At 35.4% G+C, this 24,927-nt stretch overlaps 1 protein-coding gene across 4 annotated transcripts in view; it reads right to left on the bottom strand.

Annotated features, from left to right (window-relative positions):
- Nucleotides 1-642: 642 nt before the first annotated feature.
- The window catches only part of LOC125645839 (contactin-5-like), a 44,849-nt gene continuing 20,564 nt past the window's right edge, over nt 643-24,927 (bottom strand). For all 4 annotated transcript variants that reach the window (XM_048871702.2, XM_056139352.1, XM_048871701.2 and 1 more), the window contains exons 15-28: nt 23,579-23,699; nt 22,364-22,642; nt 21,940-22,106; nt 20,437-20,563; nt 19,947-20,120; nt 19,343-19,489; nt 18,086-18,186; nt 17,539-17,637; nt 15,591-15,741; nt 15,242-15,363; nt 7,103-7,307; nt 5,750-5,865; nt 1,627-1,804; nt 643-1,451 (exon numbers count right to left, since the gene is read on the bottom strand). In XM_048871702.2, coding sequence (XP_048727659.2) covers nt 1,318-1,451; nt 1,627-1,804; nt 5,750-5,865; nt 7,103-7,307; nt 15,242-15,363; nt 15,591-15,741; nt 17,539-17,637; nt 18,086-18,186; nt 19,343-19,489; nt 19,947-20,120; nt 20,437-20,563; nt 21,940-22,106; nt 22,364-22,642; nt 23,579-23,699 — 2,121 coding nt within the window. In that variant the 3' untranslated portion in view covers nt 643-1,317. The remainder of the gene's footprint in view (nt 1,452-1,626; nt 1,805-5,749; nt 5,866-7,102; nt 7,308-15,241; nt 15,364-15,590; nt 15,742-17,538; nt 17,638-18,085; nt 18,187-19,342; nt 19,490-19,946; nt 20,121-20,436; nt 20,564-21,939; nt 22,107-22,363; nt 22,643-23,578; nt 23,700-24,927) is intronic.

The following is a 24,927-nucleotide window of genomic DNA, read 5'->3' as shown; positions in this document are numbered from 1 at the left end:
CTTTGGAACACACCTTTGTCTATGTACTATTTCTATACCAAAGTTTCAGCTGGTACTGGTGTACAATATACGTGAATGTTTGAATAATACTCAAGTGTGTGTTCTATATTTTCTGAAGCAGCAAATGCTTCAAATTCGTAAATCTCTGGCCAAAAAAAGGAAATTAATTTCCATTAACATTTTTTTTTATTTTCACTGATTAAGATATTTGACGAACACTAACTTTGATTGTCTAACAACCTGTTACAGATAGTGGTAACCTCGCGGTAACGACGCTCACTCTGCCGCCAGGAGCCGCGACATCGTCGCCTCGTCAAACCTATAACTAAGACATTTACAAAGGCAGTAATTGTTCCTTTGTCAAGTGCCCGGCACTAGAAGTGAGAATCACGGATATTTTGAATATAACCATAAAAGCGGAGGTCCTGTGTCTCGATAGGCATTTGCACGATAAAGAACTCGTACTGAAACGACGGCCGTAAGTGTCATTGCGTAGGTTAAAATTTGTGGCACTTCACCTAAAGTCTCTACGAGAAAAAAAAATTCGAATGTGACGTAAGACAACCTACAATCATAACAGCCTCTTTTTTAATAAAGTGAATAAGAAACTTAACCTTTCACAGAATACACAAGGAAATGTTATTTCGCTTTTGAATTGAATTTATTTTTTATATAAAGAGCATTTATAAATATGATTGGCGATAAAAAAAATTAACATTAAATTAAAAATAGATGAATGATATAAATCGCTAACAAACACTCATACATCGTCAAACAATATTAATACACAACCTTAGAATATGATGATGCTAAAAATTATGTAAAGATATTATGCTAGAGAACGTGAATGGACTAAACGATTCTACAAAACAGACATCCTGATACCACTCTCTTTCTGTTCTACAAAACTAGGTCATACACATGTCATATTGTAAATTTCTGTTATACAAAACTAGGTCATACACATGTCATATTGTAAATTTCTGTTATATAAACTAGGTCATGCACACGTCATATTGTAACTTTCTGTTATACAAAACTTGGTCATATATATATCATGTTGAAATTTTGCAAAATTTACAGAATGACACAAAAATGATACATGAAAACACATGCAAATATACATGTAATGGGAAAAAAACCTTTTTAAAACTGCATATTGTTAATGTATCTCAAAAACAAATTCTTTTAACATTCTCCTTTTCTTAAGAAAATCTATATAGTCATTGGATTTCACTGAACTAGTTTCACTAGTTGTACATAAAATACAGTAACAAATCCTTTAAATAATGAGATTTCAATCCGTTTGCGTATCAGTTACATATAAAGTGTTATTATCCTTAAAATAAAGGTTACCAGGGACAAATATATGATATTGTATGGTAAAATCTTGGATCCTCCAGCCAACAGCTGCTGTGTAATCGTAGTGTCTATAGGAACACGAGAACCAGCTGTGGAAAACAACATGATGAAATATTATAGTACATGTAATACACTGTAGAGAATTGGAGATAGAAGGTTTTTAAGAACAAGTCTGTGCTATTTTAACGGTTTTTCGTTTCAGCTTGCTAGAAAATATATCAATAACTCCCACACATTTTATCCCAAAATATATGATTGCCATACCCAGAGTAAAGTATAAGGTGGGGGACTTCCTTCCTATCCCCCCATAGCTGTACCCCGCTACCCGGACGGCGTACACGAAGTCCTTCTCAATGCCTGTCACCGTGTACTCGGTCGGAAACTTGAACACATCGATAGGGTTGGCTGTCCGGAAGTGCTCATTAGCTTTCCAAACAAAGATCTGTGAAGAAATAGAAGGGCTTTTGTCATATATTTTGAAAGCTTCTGAATGATTTTGTCTCTAGCATTGTCCGTCTCCACGTTTTCATCATGTAAACATCATTAAGGATGAATGCCACCGACAATTAAACAGATACGGAATGTCAATACATGTAGTTGCTTTGGAGAGAAAACACTTCTTTCAACAGCTTTAGAATCTCATTATCAAATCCAAATTTATCTTTGCATGATATTGATACATCTGTATATTGTAAACCTATTTTGCACCTTACACATACATGTACGTTTATCGAGTACCAGTATTATGCTAGTTTATGCTGAGAATTGTCATTGCATGAAAATACATCTCACGACACGATCCCCACCCCATTATTATTTTTGATTACCATACGATATTACTTTTTAAAAGGGGCATAAGCTGTCATTTTGTCACAAAAAATTGAATCCAATGAAAATTGCTGAATATTATATATGTCAGCAATAACACCAATATCTAATTACATGCATTTCAAATACTTTTTAACCTCAAATCAGGCACATGAATATTCTATTTTAGTGATTAAATAATTTTTGTCTTGCAAGACAATATTTCTTCCTTATTCATGTTTGTACACTAAAAGCGGTTATCTAACGTAGTTTTATTAGGTTTCTCTTGTTTTGTGTACAAAATGAATGTTTTTATTAGTCATTAATGTATATTCCTATGCCATTGAGAAATACTGAGAGAAAAAGAAGTTGCAATCACTTTCATAGCTAAAATCATTCTTTGATAATCTTATATTACTTATTATTAATACTTTCAGTTAGTCATTCTTTATTAATCTTATAGTATAACTTATGATCAATGATTACGATTAATCATTCTTTGACAATCTTATGATAGGACATATGAATGATAATTGAATATACAACCTATCTATGAAATATTGAGTCAAGAGTTGGCCACATTCAAATTTGTGTCACCTGTATTGACCTTGACGATTGACCTTTGAATTCACGAAGTATGTACCCCGTCAAGTTTGATTGATTTTATATTGTTTAACATCCCTCTCGAGAATTTTTCACTCATGAAAGTGAAGAATACGAACAGTGATCAATCTCACAACTCCTATAAGCATTACCAAACAAAGAGATATTCCAGAGGTAGGATCAGTTGCCTAAGAGGAGCAAGTATCCCCTGTCAACCGGTCACACCCACCGTGGGCCCTATATTTTGATCAGGTAAACGAAGTCATCCGTAGTCAAAATCAATGTACCAAGAACAGTCTAACAATCGGTATGAAACACGCCTGGCAGTATTTGATTCAATGATAGGTTGTATTGGCAAACTAGATCATCATAACGACCATAAAATTTGCGAAATGCTGACTTTGAAAGAGACTGTTGAAATCCCTGCACCATCAACTTGTTTGTCAGTAGCCTGTCTCGATTTAAAAACTGATCATACGCAGAACAAACGCTTTCTTATCGAATTAGTTGAGAGATATAAACACCAAATGCAGGTGATAATGGAATGTTGCTACATAAATATGAGAAATTGACAATGGAGAAACTGAAATCATCCCGTTTATCATAAAGTTCAGTTGTTAGTTTGCCGTTAATATCAATTTTTAATCAAATATCTAAGAATGAAGCAGAGGTGGACGACTCTGTGGTGTCTTTTATTTCGAGTTCACAGGGATATATCGAATCGACATATGAATCAAAATTATTATTGTTAATAGATAAAACGTCGTCGATATATCTAAATATCGCATTAAATTTTAGAAGTTTTTGAATAAAATCTGCTTCATAAGAATACGAAAACAGGTCAACTAACAAAGGAGGACAGTTTGTGCCCATGGGAATTCCAACAGACAGGCAAGCCCTGATCACCAAAGACCATGAAGATGTTGTCAATGAGGAACTCCAGCATATTTTAAATTTCAACTTCAGAGTACTTGTGCGTGGAATCAGAATGGTGTTTAACAAAGTAATTTTTTTGGATGACTGATCACTAAATATGAATATTTCCGTTTTCCATTTTGTTGAAGAAGCAACTGTCTATGATGTCAAAAAGTCCAGTTTTTAATTTACCGTGAGGAATGGTCGTGTAAAGTGTTGAAAAGTCATACGTTTTGATGTTGTTGAGTTGAGAAAAGCTTTCCGATTTCAAGTTTATTATTAATTTAGAATCCACATTTGATTTACACCAAGTGGCATATGTAGTGGCACAGTAAGTTTTAAGTTTCTACCTCACAGCTGTTAATATTTCCGTGAGGAGCAAAGATAGGGCTCGGTAGAACATTTACTGGATCCAGCAATGCATCCCTGCCCGTAAAGGTTTTTACAAAGTCCAGGAATCCAGCACAGGCATGGCAACTCACATTCACATTCAGGGGTCCGTGTTTGCCCAACTATCTATTTTGTATTGCTTGTAGGAGTTATGAGATTGATCACTGTTCGTTATCTTCACCTTGCATTCACCCGACCCACTGACTGGGACACCAAATGTGCCCAAAACCAACGCAATGTTTTGAAGAATTCCATCCTCCGAAAGGGCAACTGGAGTAAAAGCACGGTTACCATAAGTGGAACCAATGTCAAGTTCGTTTTAAACGAAATTGCAACAAGGAGCCACACAATGACAATGTTGTTACAAGCTTTGTCAGCTTGAACCAAAACATATTCTTCATGCAATCTATCTAAAAAAAATTATTATTTCTGGTTTACTAAACACAGAAGGATAAATGGCACGTACATTTGTTTTGATGTGTCAAATGCGGGATATTAATATTCCTCTTATACTTTTAATCAATTCTGACAATGTATCAAGTTCTTTTTTTCATATTTTGCCCATCGTCTGGCATAATCTTCGACGAAATTTATAATAGAGATAAAGCTCTGTCGCCAATCGAAAGACCGAGGTTCTCTGTATTAAGGATCTTTGATAATTAGTTATTTGAGATCCTCATTTTCAACTACATCAACATCACCTGTAATGACTTGTCCAGCTGGACTATAGTTGAGACGAAGAACAAGAACACGTGGGTGGATTGAATATAAGATGGTCTATATTTAGGCACTGCAAAGTTTGTTTGTAATCAGAAAGTTTGTATACAATAGTAGAAGTATATCTGTAGGAAATAGAAAGGCTGTAGATTGTAGACTTGACCTTGAAATATGTTGGAATACAACACTGAACTATTTAATGACGAAGAACATTGCTTATGCCGACGGCATCCATACCGTTGTAAATTTGAGTCCTAGGAACTGGTGGTATGGTTCAGAAGGAATATCATCCATGACCAGCGATGGTCCAAAAAGCCTATGATTGGCAACATCCATAATCATAGAGTTCAGTTTACAATCTGGTGTCGAAAAAAACCAAGTAAAGACTAACTTTGGCTTCTTCAAATAACATATGTAAAACTCTCAATGGAACAGAGTAAAGTTTTGTGCGAATATAATGTGGACCTCATTGTCTATTGATGTAAGGCAAAAGTGAACCAAGCGTGACATCTTATGGAGACGTCATCATTGCCTGTGAAGGGCTGCAAAATTTAGGCCTATGCTCGGCGCTTACGGCCTTTGAGCAGGAAGGGATCTTTATCGTGCCACACCTGCTGTGACACGTGACCTCGGTTTTTGCAAATTATGACGATAGCTGAAGTCACTGACAAAGACAGAAAGAATAACAGACCCTAAACAATATCTCCAACAAACCTGAAAGTTTTCAAACCTTTCATTTTACAGTCATCATTCTTGCATGTAATATGAAATATTGCAATACCATATTCATAAAAATATTCAGTCCTGCGATACAAAACATGTAGTATAGTGCAAATGTAGTCATAGGTTGTGAAAAAATATTGTTACACTCATAAATGATATCATGTGCAGTATTTCATAAGCGGGCAATAACTACTAGAATATTTTGTAGATGCTACATTAAATCACTACTGACCTTGTATCCTTTCAGTGAATCTTCATAAGGCCCCGTGCTGACTCCCCGCCAAGATATGATTACCGAGGAGGCGTCTTTGGATACAACCTTTACTTCCTGTGGGTACAGGGATGGCGCTACAAGAAAGCATAACAATGACGTATCGACGATACCACGTGAGAAGCAATTTGTTTGTTTTACTCCCTTTCAGAAAATGCTACTGTATTGAGACGTCACCAGCTGTAGGTGAAGTACCACACATTGTATGTTTTACAAATTTAGACATCTATTTGTTTGTATGCATGACCGTAGCAATGAGGGTGTTTCTTTATCATGTCAACGCCTTTGATCCGAAAGACCCGTGACTCTCACTTTTAAACACCGAGTGTTAGATGAAGGAGGGATTACAACGTACTGTATGTTTGATGCGACCAAAGCACGAACGGGGCTCGAACCTATACCCTCTCAGTGAAGAAGCGAGTGCTCTAACTACTGAACCACCGCGACCGGTCACGTGAAAAACAATGATACCGCGTTGGAAGTAGTGATAAAACGAGCATACCGCAGTAACAACCTGAACACGTGATAGATACCCATAACACGTGAGTATCAATTATAACACGTGAGTATTAGTGTATCGCAGTATGAAAAAAGATATCAACGCTCGGTAGAACAAGATACGGTCGCCGTTCAGTACATTATTGTTTAGATGTTACATTGTAATGATGAGTAGCTGTGATACACGAGTGTAGCCGAGGGTTAATCAAACTCAGAATTTCAATGTGTAAAAAACGTCTATATCTTCTTTTCTTTTCATCATTTCTCTGCGATATCTGTGGTCATTTTGGAGTACACAACATGAAAGGTGTCGCAATTTTCTCAATTCTATTAGGATTAACTTTTAATAAAAAAAATTGTACACGTTTTTCTTTCAGAAAACATAAAGTGCAGTTTTTACACAAACAAAATGTCTCCATCACACATGCGCGCTGGAAAGAAAAACCTATATTACATATATGCCTGTGTTCGAGTTTTTCTAGAAGAATAACTGCTTGGAAAATAGTTATTTAATGATATAATGGTGCAAATGGTGATAAAATGTCATGTTTATGATATCATAATCCCGGTTTTACGTCATTATCATCCAATTTAGAAAAACAATTGAATTGCATTCCTTCACAAAATGCACTTACTTCTTAAGTAAAAGCACAGTGTAATCTGTGTTGGCATTTAGAGATTGAACTTAATACAAATACATGTAGTCTTTAACAATATGGAGAGAATATTTGTAACATTTATGGGGAAATTCCAACACACCATGCATTTTCTTGTTTATAACCACTTTAAAGCCGTCCTGACTTTGAATTGTAATACCTGGATTCATGGTTTCTGCCAAATTTCTTTCTCCCAAGGGCCCCAGCCCTGCGTCTGTGAAAACCTGTGCCTCCACGTAATAGTAGGTATCCTGATCCAGCCCTATAACGATCCCCGAATTCACCTGGCCATGGAATCGAATCGATCGCTTGTAGCTGAAATCTTTGGTGTCCTCAGCACTCTGAGTTCTGAGATAGTAATTGACCTGGATAAAATAGATGCATTTCAGTCAGGTGAAATGTACGAGGTAGAAACACGTCATATCATTATTCAGATTATAAGAATCTCTTTGAAAGGTAAGCCAGGAATTCAATCTATAATACTAAATTGGGAGAATAATTGTTTTGGTGTCAACCGTCATCGGAAACAAGGGAGCAGAATATATAGTAGACTTTGTATCACTGTGTTCGGTCTTACTCCGTACTTCATGATAACACGTGCAAGCGCATTTAATTCAACGTCACTCCTTTTGTTTATATTATTTTTGTTAATTATTTTGTTTTCGAATACAGACAGTCATTCTGTATATGTCTGTATATCTTTTTTCAAGAGTACGCAATCCTAAAAACTTTAACAGTATATTTGAATAATATGAATACATGTTTCTATAGCAAGGGCAAATATATTAAATTAAATCCTGATCGTTATAATGATCTATTTACTAAATACAATCTGTCGTAAAGGTCGAATGCTGTCTGACTTGCTTCATACCAATTGGTGGGTGTTCTTTACATACCGATGTTGACTACATATTACTCTGAGGGCTCACGATGGGTTTTACCAGTCAATAGGGAATGCTTACTTCTCTTCTCTAGGCACCTGACCCCGGGAATCAATGTTTGTCCTACTCTTAATTTTGTATTCTTTATGAGATTTATGAGTTCGATTACTGTTCGTTATTTTCACTTTTCATTGTATGAAAGGTGAATATAACGAACAGTGATCAATCTCAAAACGCCTATCAGCAATACAAAATAGAGAGTTGGGCAAACACGGATCACTGGACACACCAGAGGTGGGATCAGGTGCCTAGGGGGAGTAAGCATACGTCTACATGTATGCAGAAAAATGTGGATTTTTTTTTATATCGATTTCTGCTAAACTAATATTCGCAGCGGGGGATCCAGGATATACATAAAGAAAAATACAGAGGTGGATCTAAGAAACTCATTATCAAGACTTAAGAATTTTCCCAGAATCGGAATGCAAAATTAAACACTCGAAAGTTTTTAGATATCATTTAAGAAAATACTTGGGTGGTATTTGGGGGAGGGGATGAGCAAACGCGGGTTTATGTTTGCATTATTCATAACACTTCTGGTATTAAAATGAGAGACCTTAAGCTTGGAAAGACCGGGTTTTCTGATGCCCTATTCTCCTCCCAAACGGTTCTTTGAGAGTAGCGTATGAGAAACCCTTGGATCGCATATATATGTTAATTTCATTTTATTGATTATCTCAATCAATCCCTCATCACCTAACATTGGATGTACTCGTACAAGGCAATTATAATCCACACACAATTAAAAATTAAATAGCTGTAAAACTGTGGAATGCCCTTCCAGAACATGTAAGGGACTGTAGAACACTGTGTGCGTTCAAGAAGTCACTGAAAACACATTTTTCCCATCAAGTTTTCCAGGACTAGTTTCTATCATTTCAGTCATTCGTGTAGGTTAGATTCTGTGAAAAACTATGAAAACTAAAGACTGTGTGTCTTAGCTTTCGAGTACCATTTTGTGATGTTTTATATATATATATATATATATATATATATATATATATATATATATATATATAAAAGGAATTGTATGTTTTAATGTATTATACCTGAGACATTATATGCTGTGTGTGCATGTGTGTATTTCATTATTATTATTATTATTTTAATACGCCCTGAAACTTATGTTTATTCTTATCTAGCATATTTATGGTATCTTGTGTTTTCATGTTTTATATGTACAATGAGGATAGGTACAGCTTTTAATGTTTTATTTATTTTCTATGTATTATGTGTATAACATTCTGTTGTAAGGTATATATGCATTGTAAAGCACCTTTGAGCGTACATAGTGTGTGAAAAGGGTGCTATTTAAATATGGTATTATTATTATTATGTTCCCCAAACAAAGTTTGGGAACATATTGTTTTTACTCTGTTTCTTATTATTATTATGTTCCCCAAACAAAGTTTGGGAACATATTGTTTTTACTCTGTTTCTTATTATGTTCCCCAAACAAAGTTTGGGAACATATTGTTTTTACTCTGTTTCTTATTATTATTATTATTATTATTATTATTATTCTTTTTCTCCGGTACTTTTTTGTCCGGTAGTGTTCTCAGAAACTACAAAAGGGATCGATATGAAACTTTCCAGGATGATAGTATAGCGTTTGTAGATGTGCATGGTGATAGTCATTTTGTCTGCACATGCATGCACGCGCGCGCACGTGCACTGCAATTTTGGTACAAAAATTGGAAAATCAGAATATTAAGGGGATCGATATGAAACCTAAATAGGATGGTAGTATGTCATTTGTAGATATGAAAAATGATAGTAATTTTGTCTGCACGCGCACGCATGCGCGTGCACATGCATTACAAAATTTGTACACTAACTTTGGAATCAGTCTAACTTTTTTGTTGTTCATTGAAATGGCTTGATATTCATATCATAGGTAGATATTGAGACCCTTAACTGATTTGCATGGTCAAAATTACCAATTTGCACGCGCATGCACGTGCGCTTCATTTTGATTGGATAGTACTAAAACGTTTGTAACTATCTTATTTATGAAGCAAATGAGTTGATATTCACAGCATACGTAGACAATATGTGTATCTATATATTGGTGTAACAAAAAATGCCAACACACACGCGCATGCGCGTGCGACGTTTTTCAAATGTTCGATTTTTAAAGGACGATAACGTTTTTGTTTTTCATGAAATTCTATTGATATTAAGGTTTTAGATGTGTCTTGGTACTCCTTACAAATTGCTGTGGTTAGAATTACTGCTCAGCACGTGCATGCACGTGTGCTGAATTCTGATTGGACGATTTTAAAATCGCTATAACTTCCTTATATTTGGTGGAAATGTTATGAAATTCATACTGTGGGTATATGATACAAATGCCTATTGAACGACATCAACAGAAATTCGGAATCATACACGCGTGCGCGTGTATGCACGTGCAACGCTTTCTTTCATTTCTTGGTACTGAAATGACCATATTAAACGTACTACACGTAATTAAAGGCTAAAATAAAATGATTTTTTGCTATAGATTCACAAGGACATCACATTTTATTTGGGGAAGGTTTGGGGAACATATGTAACGGTCCCCGTTACAATTAGAACTAGTTATTATTATTATTATTATTATTATTCTTTTTCTCCGGTACTTTTTTGTCCGGTAGTGTTCTCAGGAACTACAAAAGGGATCGATATGAAACTTTCCAGGATGATAGTATAGCGTTTGTAGATGTGCATAGTGATAGTCATTTTGTTTGCACGTGCATGCACGCGCGCGCACGTGCATTGCAATTTTGGTACAAAAAATGGAAAATCAGAATATTGAAGGAAGCGATATAAAACCTAAATAGGATGATAGTATATCATTTGTACATATGAAAAATAATAGTTATTTTGCCAGCACGCGCACGCATGCGCGTGCACGTGCATTACAAAATTTGTACGCTAACTTTGGAATCAGTCTAACTTTTTTGTTGTTCATTGAAATGGCTTGAAATTCATATCATAAGTAGATATTGAGACCCTTAACTGATTTACATGGTCAAAATTACCAATTTGCACGCGCATGCACGTGCGCTTCATTTTGATTGGATAATGCTAAAACGTATGTAACTATCTTATTTATGAAGCGAATGAGATGATATTCACAGCATATGTAGACAATATGTGTATCTATATGTTGGTGTAACAAAAAATGCCAACGCACACGCGCATGCGCGTACAACTTTTTTTAAATGTTCAATTTTTAAAGGACAATAACGTTTTTGTTTTTCATCAAATTCTATTGATATTAGGGGTTTAGATGTATCTTGATACTCCTTACAAATTGCTGTGGTTAGAATTACTGCTCAGCACATGCATGCACGTGTGCTGATTTCTGATTGGACGATTTTAAAATCGCTATAACTTCCTTATATTTGGTGGAAACGTTATGAAATTCATACTGTGGGTATATGATACAAATGCCTGTTGAACGACATCAACAGAAATTCGGAATCATACATGCGTGCGCGTGTATGCACGTGCAACGCTTTCTTTCATTTCTTGGTACTGAAATGACCATATTGAACGTACTACATGTAATTAAAGGCTAAAATAAAATGATTTTTTTCTATAGATTCACAAGAACATCACTTTTTAATTGGGGGAGGTTTGGGGAACATCTGTAACGGTCCCCGTTACAATTAGAACTAGTTATTATTATTATTATTATTCTTTTTCTCCGGTACTTTTTTGTCCGGTAGTGTTCTCAGAAACTACAAAAGGGATCGATATGAAACTTTCCAGGATGATAGTATAGCGTTTGTAGATGTGCATGGTGATAGTCATTTTGTCTGCACATGCATGCACGCGCGCGCACGTGCACTGCAATTTTGGTACAAAAATTGGAAAATCAGAATATTAAGGGGATCGATATGAAACCTAAATAGGATGGTAGTATGTCATTTGTAGATATGAAAAATGATAGTAATTTTGTCTGCACGCGCACGCATGCGCGTGCACATGCATTACAAAATTTGTACACTAACTTTGGAATCAGTCTAACTTTTTTGTTGTTCATTGAAATGGCTTGATATTCATATCATAGGTAGATATTGAGACCCTTAACTGATTTGCATGGTCAAAATTACCAATTTGCACGCGCATGCACGTGCGCTTCATTTTGATTGGATAGTACTAAAACGTTTGTAACTATCTTATTTATGAAGCAAATGAGTTGATATTCACAGCATACGTAGACAATATGTGTATCTATATATTGGTGTAACAAAAAATGCCAACACACACGCGCATGCGCGTGCGACGTTTTTCAAATGTTCGATTTTTAAAGGACGATAACGTTTTTGTTTTTCATGAAATTCTATTGATATTAAGGTTTTAGATGTGTCTTGGTACTCCTTACAAATTGCTGTGGTTAGAATTACTGCTCAGCACGTGCATGCACGTGTGCTGAATTCTGATTGGACGATTTTAAAATCGCTATAACTTCCTTATATTTGGTGGAAATGTTATGAAATTCATACTGTGGGTATATGATACAAATGCCTATTGAACGACATCAACAGAAATTCGGAATCATACACGCGTGCGCGTGTATGCACGTGCAACGCTTTCTTTCATTTCTTGGTACTGAAATGACCATATTAAACGTACTACACGTAATTAAAGGCTAAAATAAAATGATTTTTTGCTATAGATTCACAAGGACATCACATTTTATTTGGGGAAGGTTTGGGGAACATATGTAACGGTCCCCGTTACAATTAGAACTAGTTATTATTATTATTATTATTATTATTCTTTTTCTCCGGTACTTTTTTGTCCGGTAGTGTTCTCAGGAACTACAAAAGGGATCGATATGAAACTTTCCAGGATGATAGTATAGCGTTTGTAGATGTGCATAGTGATAGTCATTTTGTTTGCACGTGCATGCACGCGCGCGCACGTGCATTGCAATTTTGGTACAAAAAATGGAAAATCAGAATATTGAAGGAAGCGATATAAAACCTAAATAGGATGATAGTATATCATTTGTACATATGAAAAATAATAGTTATTTTGCCAGCACGCGCACGCATGCGCGTGCACGTGCATTACAAAATTTGTACGCTAACTTTGGAATCAGTCTAACTTTTTTGTTGTTCATTGAAATGGCTTGAAATTCATATCATAAGTAGATATTGAGACCCTTAACTGATTTACATGGTCAAAATTACCAATTTGCACGCGCATGCACGTGCGCTTCATTTTGATTGGATAATGCTAAAACGTATGTAACTATCTTATTTATGAAGCGAATGAGATGATATTCACAGCATATGTAGACAATATGTGTATCTATATGTTGGTGTAACAAAAAATGCCAACGCACACGCGCATGCGCGTACAACTTTTTTTAAATGTTCAATTTTTAAAGGACAATAACGTTTTTGTTTTTCATCAAATTCTATTGATATTAGGGGTTTAGATGTATCTTGGTACTCCTTACAAATTGCTGTGGTTAGAATTACTGCTCAGCACATGCATGCACGTGTGCTGATTTCTGATTGGACGATTTTAAAATCGCTATAACTTCCTTATATTTGGTGGAAACGTTATGAAATTCATACTGTGGGTATATGATACAAATGCCTGTTGAACGACATCAACAGAAATTCGGAATCATACATGCGTGCGCGTGTATGCACGTGCAACGCTTTCTTTCATTTCTTGGTACTGAAATGACCATATTGAACGTACTACATGTAATTAAAGGCTAAAATAAAATGATTTTTTTCTATAGATTCACAAGAACATCACTTTTTAATTGGGGGAGGTTTGGGGAACATCTGTAACGGTCCCCGTTACAATTAGAACTAGTTATTATTATTATTATTATTCTTTTTCTCCGGTACTTTTTTGTCCGGTAGTGTTCTCAGAAACTACAAAAGGGATCGATATGAAACTTTCCAGGATGATAGTATAGCGTTTGTAGATGTGCATGGTGATAGTCATTTTGTCTGCACATGCATGCACGCGCGCGCACGTGCACTGCAATTTTGGTACAAAAATTGGAAAATCAGAATATTAAGGGGATCGATATGAAACCTAAATAGGATGGTAGTATGTCATTTGTAGATATGAAAAATGATAGTAATTTTGTCTGCACGCGCACGCATGCGCGTGCACATGCATTACAAAATTTGTACACTAACTTTGGAATCAGTCTAACTTTTTTGTTGTTCATTGAAATGGCTTGATATTCATATCATAGGTAGATATTGAGACCCTTAACTGATTTGCATGGTCAAAATTACCAATTTGCACGCGCATGCACGTGCGCTTCATTTTGATTGGATAGTACTAAAACGTTTGTAACTATCTTATTTATGAAGCAAATGAGTTGATATTCACAGCATACGTAGACAATATGTGTATCTATATATTGGTGTAACAAAAAATGCCAACACACACGCGCATGCGCGTGCGACGTTTTTCAAATGTTCGATTTTTAAAGGACGATAACGTTTTTGTTTTTCATGAAATTCTATTGATATTAAGGTTTTAGATGTGTCTTGGTACTCCTTACAAATTGCTGTGGTTAGAATTACTGCTCAGCACGTGCATGCACGTGTGCTGAATTCTGATTGGACGATTTTAAAATCGCTATAACTTCCTTATATTTGGTGGAAATGTTATGAAATTCATACTGTGGGTATATGATACAAATGCCTATTGAACGACATCAACAGAAATTCGGAATCATACACGCGTGCGCGTGTATGCACGTGCAACGCTTTCTTTCATTTCTTGGTACTGAAATGACCATATTAAACGTACTACACGTAATTAAAGGCTAAAATAAAATGATTTTTTGCTATAGATTCACAAGGACATCACATTTTATTTGGGGAAGGTTTGGGGAACATATGTAACGGTCCCCGTTACAATTAGAACTAGTTAAAAATTGAAATTGATGTTATCAGGGGTTGCACGGGTTGAATAATTAATCTACCTTTAAATCTCAAACAACAATGAACATCCGTAGTCCGCAATATCAATACTTCTTAGAAACATTTTAATGGAAATCCGTATCCCATATCAATACTGTGCTGAAATTTTAATTGCTGCTGAACAGACGCAACAGTCCTAGCGACACCATCTCAATTTAATTGCAAGTTACCAGACACCACCTTCTGACCATTACATGATGAGTACCTGGTAGTCATAATGTATATCTCACCTGTAGTAGTTTTTTGATGAAATGCTTGCTATTGATTGGTTTACGTCAGTCACATGAAGGGTAGGGTAATCACAAAAAGCTCAATACATGGTCAGTACCTATCATGACCTCACGAGAACTACTTTTACCCGTCACTAAGGATACTAGTACACAGTATTACCTGGTATCCCCCTAATTTGCCTTTGATTTCCTCCCGGGTGTCTGGGACCGGGTTCCAGTGTACCAACAGTGCAGTGGAGTTGTAACCCTCTCCCCATATATTGGTTGGAACAGCTACTGGTACTGTGATGAAGAAAAAAAATCAAACTAATAAAGGGTATATCGATAAATATGGAGAAGAACCCCTTTCTTTAAATACTGTTGACCATCCATCCACCCATTACATCCAATGGATCCGTTGATACTTCTGACCGAGATATCCTGATGCCATGTCTCTTCTCTGCCATTACTCTTACTGTCCCTATCATTTACACAGAGGATCAAATCCCTTCTGAATGAGTCATACTTACTGCCCATTGATGAGTACACGATGACAATGGATGAATTATGGCTGGTTCCTTTCCCGTTTTTAGCCTGTATTTTAGTTTCGTATTGTCTCCAGTAAAAATCTTCTCCAACCTGAATCACCACCTCTTCTTGCTTCCAGTTTTGTATGATTACCTGTAATTGGTTTGTTTATAATTATTTGTAATTAGATATCAATCAATGGTCAAGACATGCTAGATCCTCTCTATTTCCATACAAGGAAATTAATTTGATATTCGTCTTAACATTTTCACAATTTCATTTTACAAAATATTTCTGAACAGAATCATACATTTTGATAATTTCATACGTCAGCTGGTTTCAATGGATATTACATAACTTTCTGTTTAACACAATTCACTAACTGTCCCTTTTCCACAGATAAGTTAAAACAGTATCACGTGACAAACTTCGTATTTCAGTTGCACAATTTTGCTGTGACAAAACATTTTGGACGTAGTATGTGTTCAGGTATGTAGTATATGTTCATGTACGTGGTATATGTTCAGGTATGTGGTATATGTTCATGTACGTGGTATATGTTCAGGTATGTAGTATATGTTCATGTATGTGGTATATGTTCAGGTATGTGGTATATGTTCATGTACGTGGTATATGTTCAGGTATGTAGTATATGTTCATGTACGTGGTATATGTTCAGGTATGTGGTATATGTTCATGTACGTGGTATATGTTCAGGTATGTAGTATATGTTCATGTACGTGGTATATGTTCATGTACGTGGTATATGTTCAGGTATGTGGTATATGTTCATGTACGTGGTATATGTTCAGGTATGTGGTATATGTTCATGTACGTGGTATATGTTCAGGTATGTAGTATATGTTCATGTACGTGGTATATGTTCAGGTATGTGGTATATGTTCATGTACGTGGTATAAGTTCAGGTATGTGGTATATGTTCATGTATGTGGTATATGTTCAGGTATGTGGTATAGCTTTGGGTATGTGGTATGTGTTTGTGTACATTGTATGTGTTTTGGTATATAGGATGCATTTTGGTATGTGGTATGTATTTGGGTATGTGGTAGGTGTTTTGGTATGCTATATGAATATGTATTTGGGTATGTGGTAGGTGTTTGCATACATTGTATGTGTTTTGGTATGTGATATATATATATATATATATATATATATATATATGGGTATATGTTATGTATTTAGGTATGTGTTAGGTATTTGGGTATGTTGTATGTATTTGCATACCTTGTATGCATGAGGTATATGTTTGAGTATGGAGTATGCATTCAGGTATGTGGTATGTGTTCAGGTATGTGGTAGGTGTTTGGGTATGTGGTAGGTGTTTGGGTATGTATTTTTTTATTTAGTATGTTTGGGTATGTACTATGTTTAGGGGTATAAAGTACATGTATGTGTTTGAGAATATGGTATGTGATTGACCAGCAACCTTCACTTCTAAACCCGAGTGATTGGTGAAGAAATACAAGGGTCTGCCTTTGATATCTTTACTAATTGTAATGATAGCCATTTCCTGATGAATGTGCTGCAGTTATAAACACCGTGCGTATGAATCTTGATGAATATACTACAACCATTTGATCGGCTGGAAATTCGGACAGATATTGATGTAGAATGTCTATAGAAAAATAGATTTCAGTTTTGAAAATACATGAGGGTATGAACTGCAACACTTCGTGCTGGCATGCTTTTCAATAAGCGCTAACGTGCATCATGAAGTATGCTGGTATAAAGTGTCGCAGTTCATACCCTTATGTATTTTCAAAAAATGAAAATGTCTTAACTATTACGTGATTATTAGTATCTTAGGTCAATGATTATACGACAATAATTCCTTTCTGTTCAGTTACATCCAGATTTATATGAAGATACACTGTACATGTGATAAGACTAGGAATATATTGCCTTCGGTTTTGTTTGAATAGAACTAACCTTGCTCCACAGTGCATCGGGTGCGGAAGAAAACTTCAACAATCTGTAGTATAAAATATACGTCACGCCTTGAGCACCGTGGTACTTTCGTGGTAATTGCTATAAAACAACGAAACGAAAATGAAATGAGCAACAATCTGTTTGTGTGCTGTGTCCGTAGACAAGCACGTCATTACTGGTCAAATCTCTGCTCCAGTAATTTAAAGAATGACGTTCACATCCAACCATTTTATGTATCCTATGATATAGGTTGCAATTTAATTCACTGTGTATACTTATATTTTAAACAACTTTTATATTTGAATAAATTTTGCTTTAATTCAAAGGTGCAATGTCATGAAAACTTAATATGTTTATGCGCAAACCATTTTTATCCAAAACATCATAATTCGTTAACCAGATCAATGTTGTGTAAAACTAAAATCAAATGATTGATCAATTTTTGATTCAATGAATGGAATCAGACAGTAGGTTTGATATATTTTGCACTACTCAGCACTAGCCCAATTTTCTCTGATGTAAAGAAAAGTCACGTGTTTCCACTTACCTTCCACGTGATCATAAGTTGACCCACAGAGACACCATCCGTTCTGCTGCTAAGATTGGCGGGAGGCTCAGCAGGTGCAGCGTCTAGGGTATTTACCGTGCCTAAGGAAATACAAAATCCTCGTGAATTCCTCTGATGCGTAAAACTTCCATTATCTTTTGACATGATGTTTTCATTTTACTTTGATAATAAGTTGCAAACATAATTATGGTGCTTACGCCGTAGTATTTTACGATGGCGAATCTAGAGGGTGTGTGGGGGTTGTCGCGACCTCCCTCTCCTTATGAAATTTTTTAATAAATAAAAGTACCTTTCGCCACTTTGGAGTCTTCATGTGCCCGTTCGGGGAATGGAAAAAGTACAAACTTGGGTCGCAAAGGTGAAGATAGCGAACAGTGATCAATCTCATAATTTCTTTAGAGAATACAAAACCTAGAGTGGGGGAAACACAGACCCCTAGCTATACAAGAGGTGGGATCAGGTGCCTAAGAGGAGTAAGCATCATTTGTCCATCGGTCACAACCGATCAGGTAAACGGAATAATCCGTAGTCAAAATTAATGTGTAAAGAACGACCTAAAGATTGGTATGAAAGGTGAAGATAACTCCTACAAGCAATACAAAATAGATAGTTGGGCAAACACAGACCCCCTGGACACACCAGAGGTGGGATCAGGTGCCTAGGAGGAGTAAGCATCCCCTGTCGACCGGTCACACCCGCCGTGAGCCCTATATACTGTTCAGGTAAACGGAGTTACGTTAGACTGAATTTAACTCAATGACAGGTTGTTTTGGTAAATTTGATCGATATAACAACCATAGAATTTGCGAAATGCTGACTTTAAATGAGATTGTTAAAACCCTGGTATCATCAACTTATTTGTCAATAGCCTGTCTCGATTTTAAAACTTATCATAAGCAGAACAAGCTATTGCATATTGAATTAGTTGGGAGACATAAACACCATGTACAAGTGATAATGGAATATTGCTTCATAAATATGGGAAGTTGACGATAAAGAAGCTGAAGTCATCCCGTTTGTCATAAAGTTGAGTTGTTAGTTTGTGTTAACATCTATGTTCAATAAAATATCTAAGTATGAAGCAGATTTGGAAGACTCTGTGGTGTCTTATTGGGTTATATTGAATTGACATGAGAATGATTATTGTTAATAGATAAAATATCGTCGATAATTATTGATGTAAATACAAATGTTGATCATGGTAAGCTGCCCTATCAATTGTGTACTGAAACTCACTTGATGGAATGCACGGAGGACCAACTCCTTGTATATTAACTGCCTTTATCCGGAAACTGTATCCGTTGCCAGGATACAGCCCGCGCACAGTTATAGTGCGCATGTCACGCTTGTTACCTGGGATAATAGTAGTGGGCGCAAAGACAGCTAAACAAAGGAAATTCAAATTTAGCCAAATCACATACCAGCTATAATTAAAAAAAAAAGCTATCATATTGACCTACAATTTATAGCCAAATCACATCCCAGCTATAATAAAAAAAGCTATCATATTGACCTACAATTTATAGCCAAATCACATACCAGCTATAATAATTAAAAAAAAGCTATCATATTGACCTACATTTTTTTTAAGAATAATTGGCAAAGGCAATAGCAGCTGTAACATGCACTAGATAATAAGACAGAGTTCAAAGATACTGCATACAGCTTTATTTTCACCACCATAAAAAGCTTAATAACAGTAAAAATATAAACAATGCAGAAATGAATTCTTAAATTCAAAACGTATTGAAACAGAGTTCACTTTGAAGACGTGAAAATGCAAATTTGTCAATAGTAATGCAACATTTGATATTATTCTCTTTATTTTGGTAAACCTTACTGGTTGTTTCGTTGCTATGGTACCATTTTCCCTTCTCCGACTGGATTTCAAACTCTACAATGAAGTACTCTATCTCGAAGCCGTGATTTGTTCCCGGGAAAAAGAATATGTCGATTGAGTTGGTGGTGGGTGTTCCCGGGTCTGCATAGAGACCGGAAACTTCTCCAGGAGGCCCTGAGGGGGGAAATACACGTAGATAGAACACATGGATATCATATGGGAAGAATCAAAATAGATAGTTCACTATTTTGAAATATATCACGTGACATTTCGAAAGAAAGTATTACAAAGGGTTTTTAATGAAACGTGTAGAGCCCTTGATCCGTGTCTTTTGGAAAATCTAACTAAATAAGTGTGAGGATCGTCACGATTCGTGTGTTCTAAAGGTAAGAACATTTACCTGAATGAGCCAGGTAAAGGGATGGTCACGATTCGTGTGTTCTAACGGTATGAACAATTACCTGAATAAGACAGATATGAGAGCACTTACCATACACAGCCAGATCCCCTTTAGCTCTAGCCTCATTTAACGGGGTTCGTGCAATGCATTCATACATCCCTTGATGGTAAAACTGTGCCATTTTAATGTATAGACCCCTGCCCGATGGTAAATTTGCCTGTCAAAGAAAAATTCAAAAGTTAGATTATTATAAAGTGTAAATAAAGTATAACAATCTACATATTTATTAAATGACATATAACCAAAAATGATGTTAGTTGATCCCACTTTTAAAAGAAAATATTTAATGCATGGTGTATTCATACCCTAGCCTCCTACTACATGTAGAATTCCATTGTGATTCTCTGCTAGAAAAATAAGCTAATTGTATGAATAATCCTTTTATCATCAGTAGGATAACTGATATTCGATAAAAACATGTTTCGATTGAAAACCCCACACTAAAAATGGTTGACTCCTAAGTTGCAATATTTTCATGAACTGAGAAGTTGAGTGAGCCTTCTATCTAACTAGGATTTCTCTGTCATTTGTTTGTAATTTTTCAGTTTCCTTTTCCATTTCTATAAGTACAAGTAATTCTATATAAACCACATGGGAGAATTTCTCCCAAGTGGACATCATATAACTAGGAATTTAATGTATGACATTTTCTGCCATAGGAATGAAGGAAGTGTGATCTGACTCCCAATCTTTGTCTTTGGATGTGCCTGACATTTATAATTTAACGAGCATGCGTGAGATTAGCATTGAGATACGAGATACACACGTATGCTCAGCCTTGAGATGTGAGATACACACGTATGCTCAGCCTTGAGATGTGAGATACACACGCATGCTCAGCCTTGTGATGTAAGATACACACACATGCTCAGTATTGAGATGTGAGATACACACGCATGCTCAGCCTTGTGATGTGAGATAGACACGTATGCTTAGTATTGAGACGTGAGAAGCAGATAGAACATTGTCATACAGCAAAAACTATGGCTCGATTTTGTCCTACGGTTTTTAGTAAATCAGAATATCACATTTGTACTACATGTATTGCACAGACTCTTATAAGATAAACTATCAAAAATGTAATTTAACAAGGACATAAATTTTCTTTTCAAATAAATAAAAGTATCAATGATTTAGCTATTGTAAATAACAGTATGAAAATTTTACCATACTAAATGAATATATACATGTATATAGTTTTTACTAAAGTAAATCAAATTATCAAAGTTTTCACTATGATGAATCAATATATCAAAGTTAACTATAGTAAATCAATTCAATTTAGTACTATAGTAAATCTATGAATCAAAGTTTTACTACAATAAAAGAATATATCAAAGTTTTGTTATAGTAAATCAATCTATCAAAGTTTTTTCTTTACTATAGTACATGTAAATCAAGGTTTTGGAATGGTAAAAGTCTGTCATATTATCTTTTGTTGTTGTGGAATATAAGAAAGCGTAAACAACGTGGTTATATACATTCTGATGAATGTAATTTAAGAAAGTGTAAACAGCGTGGTTGTATAAATACCAGTTCATAGTGGGCATCCCGTTGCACATCGATGATTTTGCCGCTAAAGGACCAGGCATACACCAGGTCCAGGGAGGGATCATATGACGCCGTGCAGTAAATCAGGGCGGTCTTGTTCTGGTATACCTCCGTCTTCAAGTCGGGGGGACGAGTTATCGTCGTAGCAACTTTCAAATACAATAATGCAGTGTAATTTCAAATCAATCCTGTGACTTTTTAAGATATCAACTACATGTATACATATAAATTTTGTGATTCAGATCACTAAAATGTCTTTTTCTAAATTTTTTGCAAAGAAAACATCCTCTGTTATTCGTTCATATTTAGGTGTTTTGAAATAAAATGTTATCATAATGTGTAAAAACCTCTTAATTTTCTGTCTGCATTCGAAGAAAGTTTATTTTAGTTTTGATAACAATTATACCTTTCACATTCAACCTGCAAAAACTTCCGTCACTTCCATAAATATTTTTTGCCCTGCATTCATAAAAACCCTGGTCGCCATAGTTAATGTTTGTTATCTTCAGAAAATTGTTAGGCATTATTCTAACACGAGAGTCTCCAGTGATTGCCACATTGTTCTTTATCCACGTGATTTCCGGTCTCGGGGCTCCTTCCGGTTCACAAGGAATGACGACTTCTCCATTTAGGGCGGCATCAATGCTCTCGGGAAGTCTGTTTTTCTGGAAGGTTGGTTGGAATGCTAAAATGAAAGGCGAAATTTGGTATTTATTTAATGCATTTCAATTTGTTGAATACTGAACTGAAACATTAAATCAGATGGCTATCACTTCTAAAAAGGTAAATGAATCGGGTGGCTATTTTTTATCCAATCAGCATCTACTGCAAGTATATTTTTTTCTTAATTATCATGCATTTTACAAATTAATTGTATTTTAGCTCAACTGGAGTTTTGGACCGTAGAAATCTTTAAAGAACATGCTTGGAGAATGCGTCCGAAAGAATCGGATTTCCTGGCTGGGACATTTAGCTTTCATAACTTAATTATTCGTTTTTGTGGTCCCTGTCTGTTGTGAATATTTGCCATTGAACCTTGGCATGCAATAAGTAAATGCACGAGTTTGGTGGTTGCGGATAGATGCGGAGACTTCAAAAGTGTTGTATTTTTAAGACTCAGTCTGGACAATGAAATTACTAGTACCATGAACGTTGGTAATTTTTGTTATAGATAAATTTTGAAGAATATTGCAGGTCTATTAGAGCAAAACTTTTTGTCATAAACAACATAATCATCATTTAATTAAGTGACAAACTCGATTTCCAAACTTATTATTTACAAAAATAAATCTATATCAGCATCTCGAAGCAATTTCGCAAAAATTAGCTCCAAACTCGGGGGGTGATGATTGTGTTACTATGGCTTTTGAAACTTCTCATACACTTTTTATAAATCTTTATTTTTCCATTAAATCATACAACACAATTTGTAAACGTATGGATTGAAACTATCATTGCTTGATAAATACTTGTAACAAACCTATACAGAGAGGACCTGACTGGAATCGGCGAGTCTGAAACCCATCTATGAATTTGATCCCAAAGAGGAAATGAAATCGAACGATTCTGATAAAATTCAACATTACGTACGACTTGATTAGTACATGTTTTAGAGTCTGACCTAGTATTCGGACTTGGGCCGCGCTCAGTGAGGTCCCGTGAGTGTTTGTGGCAGCACACTGGTACATTCCATCATGCTTTTCCTTGTTAGCGTTCCTTATAGTCAAAATGTTCCGGTTAATCTGAAAGCAATGGTTATACACAGGTAAAATATTTACATGGGGAACATCGACTTCTACATATATATATATATATATCTGTGTGTGTGTGTGTGTGTGTGTGTGTGTGTGTGTGTGTGTGTGTGTGTGAAAAGAAAACACTAATATACCGGTAACTCTATCAGCAAACCAGCGTACATGTTAGTGAGGGGTAGAAATATGGGTATATTGCTGTATCGCAGTGAAAGCAGTACTTTAGTGGATATATCCGCCACTTGGTTCATAAATGATGGTACATGATGTAAAATACTACGTTCCATATTCGCGTGGGGTATAATTCTAGCATACATAAAAATAACACAGCCAGGAGAATGTGTCCATTATATGTCGACTTTTGCTGACGATGTTTGTCTGGATGTTCATTAGATGACTTTTACTGACGATGTTCGTTTGGAAGGTCATGAATAGGGCGTACATATTGGATAAGTAATAATGAATGAAAACACAATATAAGTGTTCCGTTAGACTACATATGGTTAATACGATACACACAATGATGATTATCAACAAGTCCTGATTTTAACAAACACACCCTGTGAAAAAGGGTAATTATCTCATGAGCTTTATCCTACCACAAAGACGAAAATCTGAAGATACCTTTGTCAATTACACAGTGCAGAAAATTCGATGGTATCATATATTTGTGAATAACGATGGTGTATGCTTAAATATAGCGGATTTACATTTATTTTATATATAGTTCAATTATTCACCATTCTCGTATTTAGATGTATATATGTGTGTGTGGTAATGAACACAACATTCTAGGTCTATATTGTGTTAAATGGCATATTGTATGTGGTTATAAACAGTATATGATATATCTGCATGGTAATAGAAAATATAATTCATATATGTGAGGTAATAAACAATATATTATATATATCTGTGAGGTAATAAACAATACATTTTATATCTGTGAGGTAATAAACAATATATTATATATATCTGTGAGGTAATAAACAATACATTTTATATCTGTGAGGTAATAAACAATATATTATATATATCTGTGAGGTAATAAACAATTTATTATATGAAAGGAGAAGATAACGAACAGTGATCAATCTCAACTCCTACATGCTTGCTCCTCCTAAGCAGCTGATCCCACCTCTGGTGTGTCCAGGGGTCCGTGTTTGCCCAACTATCTATTTTGTATTGCTTATGGGATTTATGAGATTGATCTCTGTTA

Source organism: Ostrea edulis, chromosome 6 (genome assembly GCF_947568905.1).
Source record: "Ostrea edulis chromosome 6, xbOstEdul1.1, whole genome shotgun sequence".
In the NCBI taxonomy this organism is placed as follows: Eukaryota; Metazoa; Mollusca; class Bivalvia; order Ostreida; family Ostreidae; genus Ostrea; species Ostrea edulis.
Note: the sequence above shows the minus strand (reverse complement) of the source record. Positions and strands in the feature narration are given on the sequence as shown.